At 62.4% G+C, this 3,487-nt stretch overlaps 1 protein-coding gene across 1 annotated transcript in view; it reads right to left on the bottom strand.

The window, feature by feature from the left end:
• The window catches only part of ARFGAP3 (ADP ribosylation factor GTPase activating protein 3), a 50,026-nt gene that overhangs the window by 3,476 nt on the left and 43,063 nt on the right, over positions 1–3,487 (bottom strand). The window contains exon 13 of the mRNA XM_015571939.1: positions 2,431–2,518. Within this exon, the coding sequence (XP_015427425.1) occupies positions 2,431–2,518 (88 nt within the window). The remainder of the gene's footprint in view (positions 1–2,430; positions 2,519–3,487) is intronic.

Below are 3,487 nucleotides of genomic sequence, written 5' to 3'. Positions count from 1 at the left end.
ACCCGCCAGGCCAGCGCTCAGGAAGCAACCGGTGGGCCTTCGTGGGCCAGCAGCCCCTCTGGAGAGGAGCCCTCCGTCCTTCCTCCCGGTGGCCTCCCCTGGGCTCACCAGAGCCGGCCCTGGACAAGGCACACTGAGCGAGGGGAGCCCTTTGCTTGCTCAGGGGCACCCCTCCCACTCGCAGCTCGTGCACAGGCGGAGGGAGCTTGCCAGGAGTGAGCTGGAGAGTGGGTCTGTCCCCGTTGCTCAGGTCTGAGCCTCCCGGGTGCGAAGCCGGCCCCACTCCCTGCTCTGCCGCAGCCGTGACAGCTGGGCGTGGGCTAAGGTCTGGCTGCCCCACGGGAACGCCTGGTTGCACTGCACGGTGAGTGCCCGGTGCTGCCACGCCGCGAGCCCACCCCGGCCTGGTGACCTGTCACACGGCTGCAGCCAGGGCTGGAGGGGCTGGAGGGGCTCAGGGACTGAGCGACTCACTCCCTGCGGGTCCCCCAGGGCCGAGCCCAGCTACTCCTTGGCTCCACACGTGACCATCTCCCCCCACCTGTCCCTAAGCAACAGGAGAACAGAACAGAACACGATTACCCTTCAGCACAGACGGCGCCCAGCCCGCCGAGTGGGCAGGGCTGTGGGCACGGGGCTACCCCCTCCGCTGCCTCAGGAGGCTTTGAATTCTCCAGCCTCAGCCAACGCCCAGCCCGTGGGCACCTGGGCTCCAATCTCGGGTCTTCACAGCAGACCAGGGGCCAGAGCCTCAGCCTCTCCACTACAGCGCGGGAGCAGGGGTCAGGGGCGGCCGCAGGGAAGCACCTCCACTTACCAACCCGAGAAATGTTTAGGGCGAGCACGGCTGAGGCAGGACAGGGGGCCCGGGCCGAGCAGCTGCGGGACAGTGACCTCACCGACTGCTTCCATCCCCGGTGCCCGGAGACGCCTAGGAGACGGCTCCCCGTGCCCGTCAGCCCTCTCCCCTTCCCTGAAAACTCACCGTGCCCCCCATCAGCCCTCTCCCCTTCCCTAGAAACTCCCTGTGCCCGTCAGCCCTCTCCCCTTCCCTAGAAACTCCCGAGTTCTAACCCTGCAGCCCAGTGTGGCCAAACGACCGAGTTCTGGTCAGTCGGAGGCCCTGTGCCTCCCTCTTCCCCCTTCCTGCCGGCCAGCCCAGCGGGTGTAGGGTGTAGGCGAGGTGAGCGGAGCTGGCACCAAGCTGGGCAGGAGATGAGGGGAGGGGGGTTGGTGACCAGTGAAAGGGGCCGGGTCCCGATGCAGGGAGCACAGGGCACAGTCCCCAGCTGCCTCCAGACAGCGTGAGACACGGACTCACACTGGGCTCTGCCTGGCTCTGTCCCTGCCGCCCTCGCTCCCCGAACCCTCCCGAACCCTCCCGATGAGGGTCTGAGCCGGGCAGGCACTCTTGCCCTCGGCAGCTTTGGGAGCAGTGGCAGCCCCGGCAGGAGGCCCCCTCCTCCCTCCCGAGGGGCTGCTGCTCCAAAACGGCCTGCAGACATGCCTCGCAGCCCCCTCCCCCAGCCCGGCACTGTGCCCCTCGTTGGTACCCTGGCCGCTGGCTCAGCCACATGATGGGCTCCAGGGAAGGACAGTGCAGGCCTCCGCCCCCCACTCCGTCCGCAGCACCCACAGGGGCCTGGGCAGAGGACACCCAGTGAACGGGCCTGCTGGGGGCTCTGTGGCGAGCACCCAGGTGCCCCTTCCCGTGACTGCAGCCCCACGGGCCAGAGCTCGGGTGCACACAGGACAAGCGTTATGGGCTCTGTTCTCTGAAACGGGAGTGTCCACCGTTCCCCTCAACCACTGAAGGGCCTGCTCGCATGTGGTCAGCAGAGCGTTTTAGCAAGAACGACGTTTCAGAGGGAAACTCCGTAACCTGAGCCGAGGTGCGCACAGGGCTCTGTCCCGGTGACCCAGCACCACCGTGGGGACGGGCGGGACTGTGGGAGCCCTCCAAAGGCCGAGCCCCCTCAGCCAGGGTGGTCACAAAAGGAAGTGGCCTTGACAAGGGCCAGGACACGGAGAGTGAAGATGAGGACGGTGCATGAGCCGCTCCGCCCTGCCCGCACCCCAGCCGTGCAGGAAGCCCCGTCAGCCAATACCCTTCCCCCACCCTTTGCCACTGAAGCGGGTTGGAGCTGGACAGCAGCCTCCTGTGGCCAGAGGATACAGAGACCACAGGCATCTAAGAGCAGCAAAAGCAGGTCCGCCTGGAGGCCTGGCAGGAGGGCCAGGCAGCGCGTCCTGGTGCAATGGCGCCGTGTGCTATGGTGCCAGGACAGTCGTTTCGCTTTGTTTCACTCAAGCGGATGGGAAGCAGCAGGAAATCACACGCAGACTTCTAGATGCTTCTACTGGGTATACCTGCCATCCACTCCTCCATGTATAATTACATGTGTTATTAACAAGTTCATGGTGGTGACACAGCCTGCTTCCTCTGCTCGTCAAACAGGTCGGCCGAGCTGATGGAGGAGCTCCCCGAGAGCCTCTCCAGCCGCGCCCGGGTTTCAAACTGGACAAGACCAGGAAGAGGAAACGTTAGGCCCAAACACACGCCGTTTTACAAAGAGGATCCCGGAGGATATTGTTTCCATTGATTTTTAGAGTGAAAGGGAGGGAAGGGGTGGGGCCAGGAGGGAGAGAGAGAGAAACATCGATATGAGAGATGTTTGCCTCCCCTGTGCACCCTGACCAGGCTCCCCCACAGCGGCTTCAGGCATGCCCAGGTCCCCGTCAGTGTGAGGGCACCAGAGGTAAGAGACGTGCGAGAGGGCATCTCTGTTGTGGGGCTGCTCTCACTCCCCCCGCCCCCCACCCCAAGGGCCACGACACGAAGCCTCCCTCTGACACCCGTCATGCTCTGCTGTGACTGAGCCTGAACGCGGTGGACTTTAGAGCAGGAGGGTTTCAGGGCTGGGAATAGCCTAATGGCACGCGAAGTACTCTTAAATGCGGCGAGGGTGCTACTGCTACCAAATAAAACCAGGACGTTTGAGGAAGGATTCTCTGACAGGCCCAGGCTCTGCATCGGCTCACAAGCTTCCGAATGAGAAGGAAGCCGAAACCTCTCCGATCCCATTTGAGTTTTACCGCTTAGCAAGGTGCCCCTAAGACAAGCAACAGCCTGAAAATAAATGTATCCACCCCCGGAACCCATACCTGTACACTTCGTCTAACTCTGGTTAGAAATTACTAAGTGTCAGATGTATCAAAACTGCCTGAAGTTTATTCAAAAGAGATCGAATGGCCCTGGCTGGTTTGCCCAGTGGTTAGTGTGTTGGCCTCAGGGTTGTGGGTTCAATTCCCGGTCAAGGCATGTACCTCGGTTGCAGGTTTGGTGCCCGGCTCTGGTCAGGGTGCACAGGGGAGGCAAACATCAATGGAAACAATATCCTCAGGTGAGGACTCAAAACAGACTGAGTGGACGGCTATTCAAAACACTGAGAATGAGTAAGAGAAACACGAGGCACAGCTCCTATCT

This window comes from Myotis davidii, unplaced genomic scaffold (genome assembly GCF_000327345.1).
Source record: "Myotis davidii unplaced genomic scaffold, ASM32734v1 scaffold428, whole genome shotgun sequence".
NCBI classification, from domain to species: Eukaryota; Metazoa; Chordata; class Mammalia; order Chiroptera; family Vespertilionidae; genus Myotis; species Myotis davidii.
This window is presented reverse-complemented; position numbering and strand designations above follow the sequence as displayed.